Source organism: Phaethon aethereus (genome assembly GCF_964289735.1).
Source record: "Phaethon aethereus genome assembly, chromosome: 19".
In the NCBI taxonomy this organism is placed as follows: Eukaryota; Metazoa; Chordata; class Aves; order Phaethontiformes; family Phaethontidae; genus Phaethon; species Phaethon aethereus.
Genome location: NC_138595.1, coordinates 4,888,502 through 4,903,673, shown reverse-complemented (window position 1 = coordinate 4,903,673; position 15,172 = coordinate 4,888,502). Strand labels below are relative to the sequence as shown.

Below are 15,172 nucleotides of genomic sequence, written 5' to 3'. Positions count from 1 at the left end.
ATGGTACTATTTATCAAAAATGTGTGCCAAATTAATTTTGCTCCTCTAGATTTTTCCATTTAATCTCTCTTCTAGTAGATCATAGCCACAGGAACACGGTGAATCCTGTCATTTCTTTCAGGTGCAGTAACAACAGTCCAGCTTTATGTTGCACATAGTTGCTCACTGTTTTCCATTCAGGACTTTACACAGCAGCTGTATAGTAGATGGGAGGGCTTTTGTGCGGAGGTGTATGGATCAGAATTCCTGGATTGAAGGAACAGAAATACTCATTTTCAGAAAAACAAAGGAATGTGTTTAAGCTCCAGTTTCATTATCAGAATCCCTAGAGGATGCAAAGAAAAGCTATTACAGACTATGAATTCAGACAAAATGATTACCAGACAGTACTTAAGTTCTGGGCTCTGTTTCCATTCCTAATTTGTTCTTAATGAAATTTCTCTTGTTTAGAGCAGGGCCCATATATAAGGGCAGGAATCATACTTGTAGTTTTCCCTCTTTATTATTTCATTATTTAATCTGAAGATGTATTTGATAATAGTTAAATTGAATAGAAGATGGCCTGCTAATTTGAAAATTGGGATATTTATCTTCCATGTATAAGGAATATGGCTGCATTGTCAGCTCTTTGGCATAAGAAGCCTGAGCTGCAAGTACTGGTTTTGAAATTAGACCCCTGGAACCCATACGTACGTAGTTCCAGAAGGAGGTATTCAGACATGTATTTAAGTCAGTTTTGGCATTTGTGTCTCCCTCTCTTTCACATACATATGGATATATGTCTGTCTTTGCATCATGTTGACTATCTGTATAGCGTGCTTTGAGTATTACATTGGTCATGGAGCCAGATATACTGTCTGCAGTGGGCAATATTTATTCTCTTTCAAAGACAGGTGTTGAGACTAAATTTTGCATTTATCAATTTAAGTATAACTAATTTGACTCACAGTGTCCATGCAGGGAGTGCAAAATCTATGTGCTGAGTGGTATGGAGAAGGTAATGAAGCCTATGTAAGTAATTGTCTAAACAAACCAGTGATCAACAGCTAAGAACTGAAAGTTTAAAACTGTACCAGCTATAAAACAAATTCTTGAAGTCGACAAAGCTCCTGCTTGAGAGCCAGTTCTACACTCCCAGTTACTTTTGCATTCCTGAGGTCACTATATTCCCCAGCACCTCAGCTTCTTTCACCCAGAAAGTTCTGGGGATGTTCTCACTGTTGCCTTTAGTCAGCTTTCATAAATGCTACTGCTCAGAATCAGCAGTAGATTCTGGTACCTGTGGTGACTTTTAATGCATGCTCAGCACTGGTGGAAACAGTTTGTAGCACGATACTGTAACACAGTCTATAAAGTATTTCTCATATTTGCTAATGCTGAGCAGCTGTGCACTCAGCTGAGTATCTGACAGTCCCTAGTGAAAGTTTCCTGTCTGATTTTTAAGCTCTGATTGGAAAATGTACCTTCCAAATAGCTTGCTACTCAAAGGTTTTTGGCAAAATCTCAGCCATCTCTTGAGGGTCATTAGACTCCGCCTCATAAATTGATCTTGAAGCCAATTTATCTCCTACAACATCTTGCCATTTTAATGTTTGCCTGTGGCTGCCTGAGTTCCTGCCTCCAAGTTTGATTTCACCATTACATTCTTCTAATCAGACAAAAAGTCATTTTTGGTTCAGGAACAGCCAAAGAACTTGCAGAAAAAATCCTGATGAGGTCATCAGAGTTCATCTGAATGAAGGTAAGAGCCTCCCAAAGGCATCTTTAACACAGATTAAATGTCTAATTCTATCACTAAGAATGTTGGGGGGAGGTTGGATCAGCATCAAACAAATGGAGTAAGGAAGAGAGGAGTTAATTTGTCCCAAGTTAGTACTGATTGTAACCTACAAATTGATTAATCCATGTTCTGGACAGTCTTCTATGATATTTTACATCCTAATTAATGTTACTTCTCTGCAGAGAAGATTGCAAAAGCTTACAATCCACTGTGTCATAACTGTCTCCTCACAGGTGGTGGAAATTCAGATTACATAGTCTCCATCCTTGGAGGTTTTCAAAACCAGACAGGATAAGACCCTACGAAACCTGGTCTGACATCATAGCTTTCCCTGCTTTGAGCAGGAAGTTAGACTAGGTGCCTTCCTGAGGTCCTTTCCAACCTGAATTACCCTATGATCCTGTAGCAAGTTTTGTCTTTTCAGAACACTCACCTTGGAAATAAATTCACTTTTGTAGCTGTTTTAGCATCAAATATTTAAGTGGTGGGGAAAAAAAAAGCTATATTGGGTTTGTAACACAAAGGAAGAAAGTTATTGCTGAAAGTACCCAAATTATGGACAGCTCTTTTTGGCTTCATTACACACCCTTTTCCAAGCCTTTCTAGCAATACACTGTTCAGCAGCAGTGAAAAGTTTCAAGGTCTTGCTTTGACTCCTTCCCTTCAAGTTCTCAAAATTATTTTGTCACTGTAACTGCGCCTTGAACCAAGAACATGGAGGGAAGACAGTTGGGCTGTGAGTAGTACTCAGAAGGCAGAGAAATTATATCTGTAATTAAATGAGCAACTTCTTAGAATAATAAAAAATTTAACCAAATCTCCAAACGGAAGCCTAAAGTGAACATTGTGATGTATCCCACTAATTTGCTTCTGTTCTTCCTCCTAAAGTCTCAAATGCCACAGCATGGCAGTGTCACATGCTTTTTCTCCTGGAAATAAGCTTGTACTCTGTGTATTAAACCCTGCTGTCAGTCTGTATGTGCTGATGTGCTGCTCATTTGTGCCTGTGTTTTGCAGCTGTTCTGTCTCATAGAGATTTGATAGTTCATTCTGTTGTCATTCAAAGTAAGCAAACTAGAATGTCAGAGCTGGGTCCTTGAAGTATTGTTTGTTCTAGTTATTGACTAGAACAACTAGTGACTAGAACTACTCTGCAGAGTAGTTTGGGTGTTTGTTTTTTGGAGAGGGGTGTTGGTTTTTTACACTGGATGGAGATTACTTCATCCTCTTTGGTGGAAGGACCGTGAAACAAGAATTCTGACTGAGGTAGAGCAACTGTAGTTGTCTGGATGGGTTCATGTACCCATTTTGAATGAATAGTCCTAAATAATTAGAGGAGAGGAAGACCAGGAACACTACCATCCTTGTACTTTGAAATTGATTCCCTGGCTTTAAATACTTAATTTCTTCCCATCTGAGCAATGTAGATTTTTTTTTTTTGTATTTTGTATTGCTGTTTGCTCATCATGTCCCAAAGCTGAGTTAGTGGAGTGTTGAGGCACTCCAACTGTCTTGCAACGTTATCAGCATTTTCCCCTCTCCCCTCTATTGATGATGGGATTATTAACTGTAAAGGAGAGCTGTACCTCAGGATGGGCATGTATTGCTTCTTATAACTTCCCGGATTGTTGTCTGTATCTCCATAGGTGCCTGATCTCTACCAGCTAACACAGCCCTGAATGGATGCATAGCCAGTGAGACACTTCAGGATATACCTTCAACTTGCAGCAGAAAAAGGGAAGTTTCAATTCGAGAAAGCACCTCCAGTTTTTTTATTGCCCTGCAAAAGTCAAGTGTATCGCAAAGTGTGAATGCTGCTCAGGTCCACACCCTCCCCATGGGCAAGAGCCTATTTCTTTGTTTCAGAAGGCTTCTCCCTTCAGAAGACTCCATGAGGTGGAAAAAGTTCTGAATTAATCTAAAGCCAACTAGGCCATGAGAAGTGATCACAGCGATTTGGGGAACTGAGTAACTGAGGGCTTTTTTTGAGGGATGGGGGTATTTGCCCTGAAACAGAAATTCAAACATGATGTTTTAAGCTTAAGCCAAAAATAAAACTTGAGTGTGTATGTCTAATTTGTAAAATTTAATGTGCATACACATTATGAGTTCTCCATATAGTGTTGTATTTATAGATCTGTCTGTGTGTGTCTAAATACGTGTGTGCATACAGATCAGTATGTATACACACACACACAAACTCAGTAAGCGATAGCTTACTGAAATCCAGCAAGAAAACTGAATAGAAACATAAAGTTAGTTATTCAGTATCAGCTGCTTTGATGGCCTCAGATTTTTAATATTGTGTTGACAAGGCACTCACCACTGGGTGGCATGTCTAACTCGGTGTGTGTGTTTAGGCAGCAGGATGGTGCCCAAGGAGCACGTCCTGCTATGACTTTTTCACAGAGAATGTCGCAAGTGAGGTTTGTCCCTGGCTGTGAGAATTGCAGATGGAGAGATCCAAAGGAAAAGAAATTAGTATATCAAGCCCCTAGTAAATATCCTCTCAGGAAGGAATCTTTTTCATGCCCTTAACTCAGGTGAGGTATATGATCATCAGGGGGAACTTGAAGTTCAGCTTTGCAACTGGAGACACCTGGAGAGAGCTTTACTTGGATGCTAAGGAGAAACTCAGAAGTCACCATCTCTACCAGGAGATCATCAGGATTCATTCCAGGACTGGAATTTCATGTTTTGGCTGTGGGATTCCTATCCTTTCCTCCTGGATGTGAAGACCTAGCAAGGGCCTGGTCTCGGAGCAGGCTGAGCTAGTAGAGAATTCTGCGGGATGTCCTGGCTTTGGCATGGCCTTCACCTTTGTGCCGTGCTACTGGAGCGTATGCATATATGCACACTTGTGTTGCCTTTCTTTTCTGTGCTGGCAGCTGTTGAATGTTGGGTTTTATATTTAAGAAATATATATTGAAGTGCCAAATAAATGTTTACGTGTCTGGAATTTGTCTGCTGCCTGCCCTTGGCCTCTCTTCTGTTCTGTGCATAAGTAACTGTGTGTCTCTTCTTTGTGTCCCTTGGAGTTCAGGAAGATTCACAACAATGACAGGAACTGTGTCAAAGACTAGATTGCAGAGTAATTATTTCTGAAAATACGGTTCTGTGGTCCTTGGCTACCTGTAACAAAGAGGTCATCGGAGCAGTTTAGAAATTTCAGAAACACATGAAGGCTGCTGTTGCCAAAATCTATACATTAAGCACAAAGACTTGCAGTTGTTGGTGGTCTGTTGTCCACATGTTCCAAACCTAGAAAATGAGGAGACTAACTTTTGCCATTGGAGGAATGCTTACTTCATCTACTTCTCTCATCAGTGAATGAATGAAACTAGGCAGCGGTTTTGTGAAAAGGACTGCACATATTCATTCCTTTGTGGCTAAAGTGCCCTGCTTCCTCCTGGAGCTGCTCTACTTAAGCCAGCTGCAGTTGCGGCATATAAACCATTCATTCTTGTTTCAAGGAAAGCATACAGCAGTAGATGACATCTTGTTCAAATCCATCCTTCTTGTGGCAGAGCTTGCTTAGTCGTCTTCAATGGCCTAAGCTATACTAAGCTGGATAAATTCTGTTCACAAGGAGTCATTTTTTGTTTGAAGTTATGGTTTGTCATTAATCTTTCTAAGTCATGTTCTCCTATACTGTCCTCCTGAGTTAGCTTGCTACTGCAAGTTAAGCTCTTACTCTTTTGCTTCTCTGTTAAGAAACCCATATATGTACATGTATGTGTATCCACTTATACAGATTTTTCTCTTTAAAAATGGAAGATACTCACCAAGTTTCATAACTCTTCATTGCTTGTTGGCTGGCATGTGTGGTTTTAGTTGAAGCAAATTGGTCTCAGCACTATTCTTTCCACCTTTCACGGCAAGGTTTGCAGCATGAGAGGCCTCTGTTTTCTGATGTGATTGTGTTTAAGCTCGGAGGTTGTTTCAGGGTGCATTAGAAGCCCATTACAAATATACAGACTTAAGATTACAGGAAACATCCTAACCAATTGGAACAGGGAGTAGCACTTGAATCTTCATAATTACTCTGTACAATGGCAGAATAATGGCATGTGATTCCTCAGTGGACTTTTCTGTGGCACAGCATAAAGGCTGGTCTAGTTACTCTAACTTTATTTAACATGTTTGCATCCTTTTGCAATCAAAGGATAGACTGAGGAAACTATGTGAGGCTTGAGCTGTTCTCAGAGTTACATCCTAACCAATGAAGCGATGGAGCATCATCACTAAGTTCCTTTCTTAGTCTGACAGTAGTCCATAAGCCTTGTGCATGCCCTTTTTACCTGGAAGACTGGACAGAACCTTGCATAGTGGCCTATTTAATTCTTGAAAGCGTAATGAATTGCATAGGACGGCTTGGTATCTTGAGGCAGAAATCTATCCTTCCTCCCTACTTTTACTAGAAGGACTTCTTTAGCTTTTGTGTTTTCATATAACTGAAGTACAGATGCTATGACCTGTTGATTTGTTGTTTATGCTTTATGAAGCCACAGGAGGAAAAAGTGAGGGGTAGAACTTAAAGTTAGTCAGCAAAACACTGGCTCCCTCAGAGCTGAGTGAATTTTATCCAATCTGCCTTTCTTCCTTATTGGATTAAATGGAGAGTGGAACTGAAATGGCTTTTTCTGTAGCCATCTGCCTCTGCAGGCTCCCCTGGCACACAAGGAGCTTGAATGAATTAGCAAAGAAATAGCCAATGTCTGCTTAAAGACAGCACCTCCTTAAGCTCTGCCAAAAATAGAAACGTGAGTCACTCTTATTGTCTTATTGACACCCTTTAGCCCCTTGCATTTTGTAGACTGTGATGCCAAAAGGGAAAGAAAAGGACACTGACTTCTATTTTTAGCTCAACAGTTCAACCCCATAGGCACTTTCTGGATGGAGTCCTCCAGCCGTCTTACAAAATAATTCCTGGTTTTGTGTTCATGTAGCTCTTGGTGCCTAACATACTTAAGAGTAGGGAAAAGTGCTGATACCTCAGAAGCTATAGATCAGCATGCATTTTTTAAAGCAGCTAGGAGATCAGGAAAGTAATGTATAAGTACTCTCTTTTTATGTGACTAGACTTTATTATCTAATTGCAGCTTTCCTAAACTAAAGCTAGGTAATTACACTCGAAGTTTACCTGAGAGCTACCAGGTAAGTACGGTGTCAGTGCTAAGCAATGTCAGCCAGATCTGTGAAATGCATGACTAGAAGCAGCAGTTACACAGTGTATGATTACATTTGCTGTTGAACACAGCTGTGGACTTTCTTGTACTAACTCCTGTAAGTCCAGCGCCTAATCTTGACTTCAAAATTTCTTTCCAATGGTCTAACTTAATGATCCTGCCTGTTAAAATATAAGCCGCCTTTCTATTTTGAGTTTGTCTATCTTCATTCCAGCCACTGAATTTTGGTATTCTTCTGCCTGCTAGGATAAAGCACTCAACAGTTTTATTCCCCGTGTGACTGCTTATGGATTGTGATTGAGAGTTTACTTGTTCAGCAGATGTCCTTGTAGATAAACTGTAAGAGTTGAGTTTCCAAAGTTTTCATTATAATGTTTTATCATTTTCTGGTTTAATTATTATGGCTTTTACATGAGTCCTGTCCAATTACTTATTTTCAGTTACGGCATTTTAACTGGTAACAATTACTCCAGCAGTGGTCATGCCAATTATAACATCTTTCGTTTTGGTTACTTTCCTCATTAGACACAGTATAACGAGGACCACAGTAGCCCCTTGGCCCTTGTGCTATATTGAAAGCCCATCTTCACGTAATTATCGATGATTGATTACTCAAAAGTCTCATCAAACTGCTTTTTTCTATCTTAATTCTCCATCCTGTATGAGGATGGGGAAAGGGAATGCTACGGTTAACAATGCAGAAAAGTTTGTCAAGCTCAATGATTTAATATTTGCCAGGCACTCCAAGAAAAGAACATGAACATTCTAATGAGTGGTTCATGTTCTGGGCTTTACAATAAAAGATGTGCATCGTTGGATTTGCCTTACCTACATATAAAGACCTTTAATCTCTGCTTGCACTTCTTGTTGCCCCTGACTGATCTGGTTTCTGCTTTGCAGGCTGACAGCTGAAGAAGTAGAATCTCTAGAGGCTGATACAACCAACCGCTGGCAAGGAGTCTGCATTAGCAGAGCATCTCCCACACCATCAGAATCTGCAGCCACTGTGAAATCACTGATAAAATCATTTGACTTAGGATGCTCAGGTAGCTGAATATTGTATTTTGTAGTAGAAAATTTTTCTAGTAGTGAGCAGGTAATTTTTGCTATTTTGTGCTGCTGCTTGCTTCTTAATGGATATTTTCTGTCAGTGCTTGGTACATAAATACTGTCTGTGAAATGTCACTACACCAGTGGTTCCCTGTTCTGACAAGAGGGAGATAGATGGGTTTGAAATGCAAATGTTTCAATGTGTTTTTCCTTACAGGTAGCACTGGACAAAATATCACAGTTCACAAGGTCCCCAGGAGCCCTCTAAGTGGAATTCCAGTGAGGACAGCCCCAGCAGCTGCTGTTTCCCCCATGCAGGTAAAAGGAGCTCTTTCCATCCTTGTAGTTTTAAAATGCATAGATGCAGTATTTGCTACAGCATGACGTAGCTTCAGCATGCATATGTTGACAGCAGGAAGGGGAAACTCATCTGTTTATTTGCAGTGAAACATCAAATGCTGTAGTACTAACAAAAAGGATCAAAGTGAGTTTATCTCTGACTTCAGCTTAGAGGTCTCAGTGGACGGATGTGAACTCTTTGGAATACAATTCTGAACTTTAATCACTGTTGACCAGAAAGTAGGTTTCAGTTATTGAGACCGAGTTACAAGAAACATCAATCTAAACTAGGTAACTGGCATGTGAGTTGAGAGACATGGGATGATAAGTTTCTAAGATGTACGCTCCCACTTATCCAGTAAGTTCGTACAGTGCTGAATGAAGAGCTCTTACAGTTTGGTTTTTTTTCCTACTGAAGCATAACTGCTCTGGAATGTAGTACTTCTTATGTCACCGCACCAGTTAGTTAACTTTCTGTTTGCAGTTTTCAAATCTATAGTGCAACGTTATTGGAAATACTGCTTTTGTGAACGATGGAGAGGCAAATGCACTGTGCTTCCCGATTTCCACATATGCTGAAGGTGGCATACCATCAGACTGCGATGGCTGATGCCATTGTATGTTTTTTGACTGGGTGGTCACTGGACTCACAACAGGATATTCCCCTCTGAATCTGGGTATAAAAACAGTTGTGAGGCTAGGGTGTTTAGGTAAGTATTCTGAAGAATCAGATGACTTTGAAAGACTACTTAACAAAGGTGTGAGCACGTTTCCTTCAAAGAATGAGCAAAAGAATTTTAAAGAATGGGATTGAACAGAGTTCTGTGAACCTTCTATTAATGCCTCACTGAGGGGGGACTAATGCTGAAAACTGGTGCAGAGACAAGAGTCCTTCTGACATGATTCAGGGTGCTGGGGACAGAGGCAGGGTTAGGAACAGGCATTCTTACTTTGGGTTTGTGACACTAGATGATGTTTGGCAAGAGAAAAAGAAGGTGCAAATACAAATGTGAAATAATTCAGGAACCAATGTATTACCAGCTAGAAACGTTGTCCCTTTGTCCTTTTATTTTTCACAACCATTTATCCAGCTCTAGGTACAGCTGATACCTTGTTGAAAGGTTTCTGTGTCCATCCACCTGCTTTGTGATCTTGAGACAGCAGAAACATCTCTTCTGTTTGTCTATTTATGCATTATGGCTAGTATTTTTTAATTATCTTTTGTACATTTGTTTCACAGAGACATTCGGTTTATAATAATGCCAAGCCAGCCAGCAAGGGCGTTGCCAGACACACGGATCTTTCAGACCTTCCTCTTGCAGGTAGGTTGCAGTAAACATAAAAATGTTGCCTCTTTTTACTAGCAAAAGATTGTCATTAGCTGTTGGCCTCTGCCTGGGCTGTTTTTCTTCTCATATGGTCAAAGGAAACATGAAAAAGTGTCTTCAGAGTCTTTGTTTTAGAGAGCTTATTAATTTTGCCATGTTTCCATTCCCATCTTGATCATAGCCCTAGAAAACTAAAAAATAGCTGATTTATTATGGTTTGCCAACACAAACTTGCCTTCTTTATTCCAAAGTATCCATGGCACCTCTCTAATCCATGCTGTGGAACTGGAGAGGACTGGATTTTGTTCAACATGTATGTATCTGGAACAAGTCCAAAGCACTGTCTTTTACGGGGTTTATTTGTTTTTAAATTGAGCTTCATTTGAAATACATCAAATGTTTCAGATACCAATGTGACTGCTTTAGGAGCAGTCATATTTGGGCTTGAAATTGTTTGAGAGTTCTCAAGACATGTGTTTGTTTTTATTTCACACTTTGCTTTTGTTCTCTTGTCATTTAATATTCTTTTCTACCAGTGTTTGTTTCCCATTTTCTCTAGGGCCCTTTATTTTGGTTATCTAGTCCTGAATGTAGTTGTTGCATTGGAGTCAAAGCTAGTAACACCAGGTTATTGAATTTTTAAGGACAGATGAAATATAATATACCTGTAGTGAAACTGCAGGAAGGGACAAAAAAAAAAAATCAGTCACAACTTTTTTCATTGGCAGACTGGATTTTCTGCAATAGTTTGCTAGTGCAGGAGAGAAATTAGAACCTGTCTTCACCTTTAGACTCTTCAGATAATCTGCTAAACTTCCCCTTCCATCATTTGAAGATGAAGAGATACTGGATCTGAACAGCAAAACAGGTTATAGTGTAGATGGCAGCATAAACAAATAACATCTTGTCTATGCTACTGGCTTCTCCTACAGGAGTAAATGCTAGGCAAGCAGAACTTATCTGTGGAACAGAGACTTTACTTTTTTTATCATTTGGTTTCCAGAAAATGTCTTGCATGAGAGTATACAATGATCCTAAGCAGAACATAAGACCAGTTTACTGTAGAGTGAAGTAATCTGTCAACTGTGTTATATTAACACCAGTCCTTAATAAAAATATCCCACTTCAGGCTATGGATAATTACTGTTATTACCCATAGACAATTGTTGTGTGAAAATCTGTTGAAATCAACAGATATTTTATTAGCCGTTGTATGGTAAAAATTTATGGTTGCTTATCTAACTAGTTCCTGTATTTATAGCTTCTCTTTGTACCTGGGTTTAATTTAGTTCCAATAATCCATAGCAAAGGCTTACTTACTATAAAGTTGTAATAGCTCTGGTTCCAATCTAAATAATCCTAGAAGGCAGTTGATTCAAGCCCTATACAAACAAAACCAAATTAAAAAATATCCCCAAGGAAATTCAGGGTGAAGTAGTCTCCATAATAATAATCTTCTGTCTGATTCCATCTGACCAGTATCACAACGGGATTCTGTGATGTCCTTAATATGACCCAAATGTTACATTGCTGGAGAGGAGAATGGATTACTTTGCAGAGAGCGCTGATCTTTGGCTATCATCTTTTTATTTAGAATCACAGGTTTTCTGGTTCTGTCCTGGTGTTTCTAGCAGCCAGAAATAAGTCAAAGGAAGTATATTACTCATGCAAGTGATACTCAGAGTACAAAACTGGACACTGTTAACTTGCATCACTTCAGGCACTACTGTATGATTCAAGCCAGTAGCCACAAAGTTAAATAGTTAAGTAGTGCAAATAGATAGTGCTAACAGAATGTGATTTTCCTTAATCATGTTGCATATTTTTCATATAATTATCCTGTTTCTCTTTTCAAATGACTCCTAATATGCCCTCGTCTTTCCCCTCTTTTCTTTCCAGCTAGCTACTTCCAATAGCCTTTATACCTATGTGGCATCCTTCTTCCTTTTTCTGTACCGTGCATGAATGCATCCTGAATGATTGGCACAGCACTTCCTAATTAGACCATCCCATTAGCCAGTCCAATTATGTTAATGACAATTTCACAGTGCTTTTTTTTGCTTATCCTTATAAACTAGTGAGAAACCTACATTCCTCTTCATAATGTTCAGATTTTGTTTATTGAAATGCCTTTTGCAGTAGATCTGTTTCTCTAAACAGAATATTATTAAGTTTAAAACAGTCCCAAGAATCATTCACTGGTTGCCTGTCTGATGGGTGTGGCTATGTAAATTTGAGGTAATTCCCCATAAATCCAATGTAATGAGGACCTAGAAGAGTCTTACACATTTTGAATATATAGTGGAAAACCAGCAAAAAGACTTGTGAAAAGCATGCTGTATGTTACTTCTTGTTTGTTATGGATTCATGGTGCACACAAAGAAGGGACGGGTGAGTGGAAGAAAGGACATCCCTGACTCAGCAAGGTGTATGAAATCCAGTGCAACAAAGCTCTGCCAACAGCCAAGTTGCTGGAAAGGAGGCAGTCACCTGGGACTGGATTCTGTCCTTTTCCAGCTGGAATTCTTAATAGATAGGTACTTAGCAGCCCTTTATGCTGTGGAAAGAAGGTGCAAAAATGCCCGTAGCTCTAAGTAGCTACAAATGTTGAGCCTACAAAGGAGCCAAAGCAAGGGCTGCGCACTGGTTGGAAGGCTGTGTTTATCTGGCAACTCCTGATATATATATATACACACATATATATACACACGCGCGCGCGCGCACACACACACACTCTACCCCCCACCCCCCCCTCCGTTACTGCTGAAAAGAAATTTAGGACTGATTCAGTGGTACTAGCCTTTGACGATGAGACAAGAAGAAATTCACACCTCTATGTGATATGGCATTAATTGGTAATTAACATAAGGAGGTAACTGAAAAGGAGGAGAAAATTTGTGTTCCACATTCAGTTAATTTCTGATAACAACTCGTAATGTGCTGTCCATAGATCCTGGTTGTTGACAGTTTGTCTGTAGAAATGAAGTAGCCAACTTTCCCTGTATTATGTATTGCTCTACCTCATGATTGATATGCATGAGGACATAATTTGATTTCTATGATCTCTTTGGCTTCTCTTTAAAAACCTATCAATGTTGGATTCTATGGCTACTAATTTTGTTGATTTTATTTGAGTTATATAGATACACACACAAATATATATAATAAAATATATTATATAAAAGTACATAATACGTGTAATAAAAATACATATGCATCTGCTATGAATATATTGAGACTTCACAAAATTCCGGGAGATAGGATACCAAGCATGATGCGATAATAAGTGCCTTTTGCTGCTGCCTTGATCTGGGTTGTATTCAGGAGACAAGAGGCTTTCTTCTTCCAAGTCTGCTAATGGCAGAAAAGAAATCGTTGTACTAGGGCTGGTCAGTCATCTGGTGAAGATATCTGGTGATCCGCTTTTGAACCTTTAAGACTGTAGATTTTGGTATTTCCCCTCATTCACCTGAGGCCCCTACCCCCCAGCAGGAGTATCAATCACAGGAAACCAGGCAGTCTGTACTGTTGAAATCATCAAAGCCATTCCTTGTTATGATCACCTCTAATCTGCTCAAGGTTTCCTAGCCCCATGTGTGTTTAATGAACAAATGAGTACATTTGTTTAGAATCAAAACAACAGACTACATATTGTGTGCTGGGTGGCAGGACAGTGATTAATCAAATTCCTCAGACTGCAAACTGGCAGCTTTTTTTTAATTCCCACAGACCTTCTGAAGGGGAGAAACGACGAGCTGAAACCAGACCATTACCTCCGTAAAAGCCCCTCCCTGGAATCCCTGAGCAAACCCCCTATGGCCTTCAGCAGCAGAATGCTTACCTCTACCCCCAGCAGCTTGAAACCCCAAAGCAAACTCAGGTACGAACTTGGTTTCTTGGGAAAAACAGCACACGGGAAAGATTGACAGCATTACCTGGCACCAAGATGAATGTTTTAATCTGGTGGACCCCTGTCTCCAGTGGAAACTCTGCTGGCTAGTCTGTCCAGTTCAGAATTACCAGGCTGTGTCAGATCCAGATGTCAAAATTCAGATTATAATAATCACAACTATCCGTAAGATGAGCGATCATGACAAAATGAGGATAGCAATCTTTCAGGAGTCACTAAGTTGTATACAAGAATTCCATCATGTGTATGAGTGGTCAACTCTTGTTGTCTTACTGTAGCTTTACATGTTATGGTGAGTTAAAAACTAAAAGCTTTGAGGTCTAAGGGAAAGCTGGACACGTCATTTTCTTGTCTTGAGAAAGAACATACATATTTTCCAACAGTAGAAGCTGTAGAGACAATTGTGGGTGTTTTCATCATTGGCCTTTAACTGTCCTCAAGGCCTTGACTGCAGTACAGCTTCCAGATTTTCCGTTTTATTCAAGAACTCGTTCTGCAGCACCTCAATTGGATGCGAGTATGCTGTTACACATTCTTTAGATACTTTCTTTCAATACACCTTAAATCCTAGTTTTCAATATGTAAAGCAAAGAGGTTACTTGAAAATTTTGTAAGTAAAGCTGATGAACGCAATAGCAGAAATGCTGGGTTAACACATGGCATCGAATATCCATAGGCTGCTTTTTTTTCAGCTCTTTGTATGCAATGATACCAACTGAATTTGTCTCATCTCAAGACAAATATAGAATGCAAGATCTGAAAGCTATTACAGTTTGGTTTACATTTAGGTTCTGTGCTGCTATTCTGCTTTGTCATACAGATATTATTTACACTCCGGTAAAAAATAAGAGACTTCCAGCATATCTATCTTCTTCTCCCTTATTCTTCCCTGGATTAGTGTGGAGAGAAAGGACCCGCTGGCAGCCCTGGCTCGGGAGTATGGTGGTTCGAAGAGGAATGCTCTGTTGAAATGGTGCCAAAAGAAGACTGAAGGTTACCAGGTAAGGCAATAGGTATATTTTTACTTTTCTCTGGAGAGCAATTCACCACGTTTCTATAGGTGCGCAGTAAGCAATGTCACTTCAAAGAAATGTATGTATTTCAGTCTGCTGATTTTTGCATGTTTACCTGTACTCAGAGTTTCCATCATCTTCCATTTCTTTAACACTGTAGTCCCAAATATTGCATTGTCATAAGTAATTTGTATACAAACCCAAAATATTTACTGCATCAAAGGTTGCTGATGGTGAGAAATGGAGTGTATATGCACAGCAGGTTCAATTTGGCATCAATTGTTGAATTGCATTCTGTTATTTTTTCTGTAGGCTCCTGTGGGCAATGTGCTATTGTGAGAGTTTTTTCACTGGTCATTTCTGTAAAACCAAAGAAATATGTCTTTGGCCTTGATCAACTGAAGTTTGCAGCTTGGGGCCCCACTCTTTCTAATCTGCTGGAGTTTAATGGGATTTTACAAAGGAAGTTTTGACTGCTTAAGAATATCTCATTTCTTTGCAGAGTGATTTTCACTGTTAAACAGGCATAATTATTTGTCCAGTTCTTGCTTATCAAGGTCTGG

The 15,172-nt window shown here is 39.6% G+C and overlaps 1 protein-coding gene across 1 annotated transcript in view; it reads left to right on the top strand.

The window, feature by feature from the left end:
- The window catches only part of SPECC1 (sperm antigen with calponin homology and coiled-coil domains 1), a gene marked incomplete at its 3' end in the record, with an annotated part of 75,174 nt that overhangs the window by 41,677 nt on the left and 18,325 nt on the right, over positions 1 to 15,172 (top strand). The window contains exons 7-11 of the mRNA XM_082008628.1: positions 7,870 to 8,015; positions 8,237 to 8,337; positions 9,599 to 9,680; positions 13,416 to 13,566; positions 14,495 to 14,597. Of these exons, the coding sequence (XP_081864754.1) occupies positions 7,870 to 8,015; positions 8,237 to 8,337; positions 9,599 to 9,680; positions 13,416 to 13,566; positions 14,495 to 14,597 (583 nt within the window). The remainder of the gene's footprint in view (positions 1 to 7,869; positions 8,016 to 8,236; positions 8,338 to 9,598; positions 9,681 to 13,415; positions 13,567 to 14,494; positions 14,598 to 15,172) is intronic.